General features: G+C 68.5%; 2 protein-coding genes across 2 annotated transcripts in view; one reads left to right on the top strand and one right to left on the bottom strand.

The window, feature by feature from the left end:
- LOC104829357 (zinc finger protein 208-like) overlaps positions 1-810 on the top strand; it is an 81741-nt gene that overhangs the window by 44000 nt on the left and 36931 nt on the right. The window lies entirely within an intron of this gene.
- The window catches only part of SSPO (SCO-spondin), a 34946-nt gene that overhangs the window by 17154 nt on the left and 16982 nt on the right, over positions 1-810 (bottom strand). Inside the window, exon 34 of the mRNA XM_010562247.1 lies at positions 4-102. Within this exon, the coding sequence (XP_010560549.1) occupies positions 4-102 (99 nt within the window). The remainder of the gene's footprint in view (positions 1-3; positions 103-810) is intronic.

The raw sequence follows: 810 nt of genomic DNA, 5'->3' as shown, positions 1-810 counted from the left end.
CACCGTTCTGGGGGGGCCGGCAGTCCCGCCGCCGCAGCCGCACCCCACCGCAGCCCCCCGTGCAGTTGGACCAGGTCGCCCACTCGCTCCAGGTGCCATCCACTGCGGGCAGGAGGGAGAGGAGTGAGGGTGGGCAGCCCCTGCCCGCACCCCCCTGCCCGTGCACCCCCTGGCACCCCAGGGCCACGGCCAGCCCTGACCTGTCCGGGGGGGGCCCCACTCCTGCCCCGGCAGCCCCGGCCACGGGAACACCCCAGACCCCTTGGGCAGCCCATTGGGGTGATCTAGGGTAGTACTGGGATGCTCTGAAGAGATACTGGGGTCCTGGAGAGGGATAATGGGGTCTTAGAGGGGGGGTATTGGGGTGCCCTGGGGGCATTAGGGTGTCCCAAAGGGGACTGGGGTCATCTAGGGGCATATCAGGATGCTATAAGAGAGTATTGGGGTGTCCCTGGGGGGGGATTGGGAACCCCCTTGGGAACCCCCAAACCTGCTGGGCAGCCCCAGCCATGGGAACCCCCAAACCTGCTGGGCAGCCCCAGCCATGGGAACCCCCAAATTCCCCAGGCACCCCGGCCATGGGAACCCCCAAATTCCCCAGGCACCCCGGCCATGGGAACCCCCAAATCCCCCATGCAGCCTCAGCCATAGGGACCCCAAAATCTCCCCAGCCCCAGGAACCCCCAACTGCCCTGGGCAGTCCCAACCATGGGAACCCCCAAATCCCGCAGGCACCCCAGCCATGGGGTCCCCCTGGACCCCTCGGGCATCGCCAGCGGTGGGACCCCCCCCAAACCCCCGTGACAGCCC

The sequence above is a fragment of the Haliaeetus leucocephalus genome, unplaced genomic scaffold, assembly GCF_000737465.1.
Source record: "Haliaeetus leucocephalus isolate CR32 unplaced genomic scaffold, Haliaeetus_leucocephalus-4.0 Scaffold0, whole genome shotgun sequence".
NCBI classification, from domain to species: domain Eukaryota; kingdom Metazoa; phylum Chordata; class Aves; order Accipitriformes; family Accipitridae; genus Haliaeetus; species Haliaeetus leucocephalus.
Note: the sequence above shows the minus strand (reverse complement) of the source record. Positions and strands in the feature narration are given on the sequence as shown.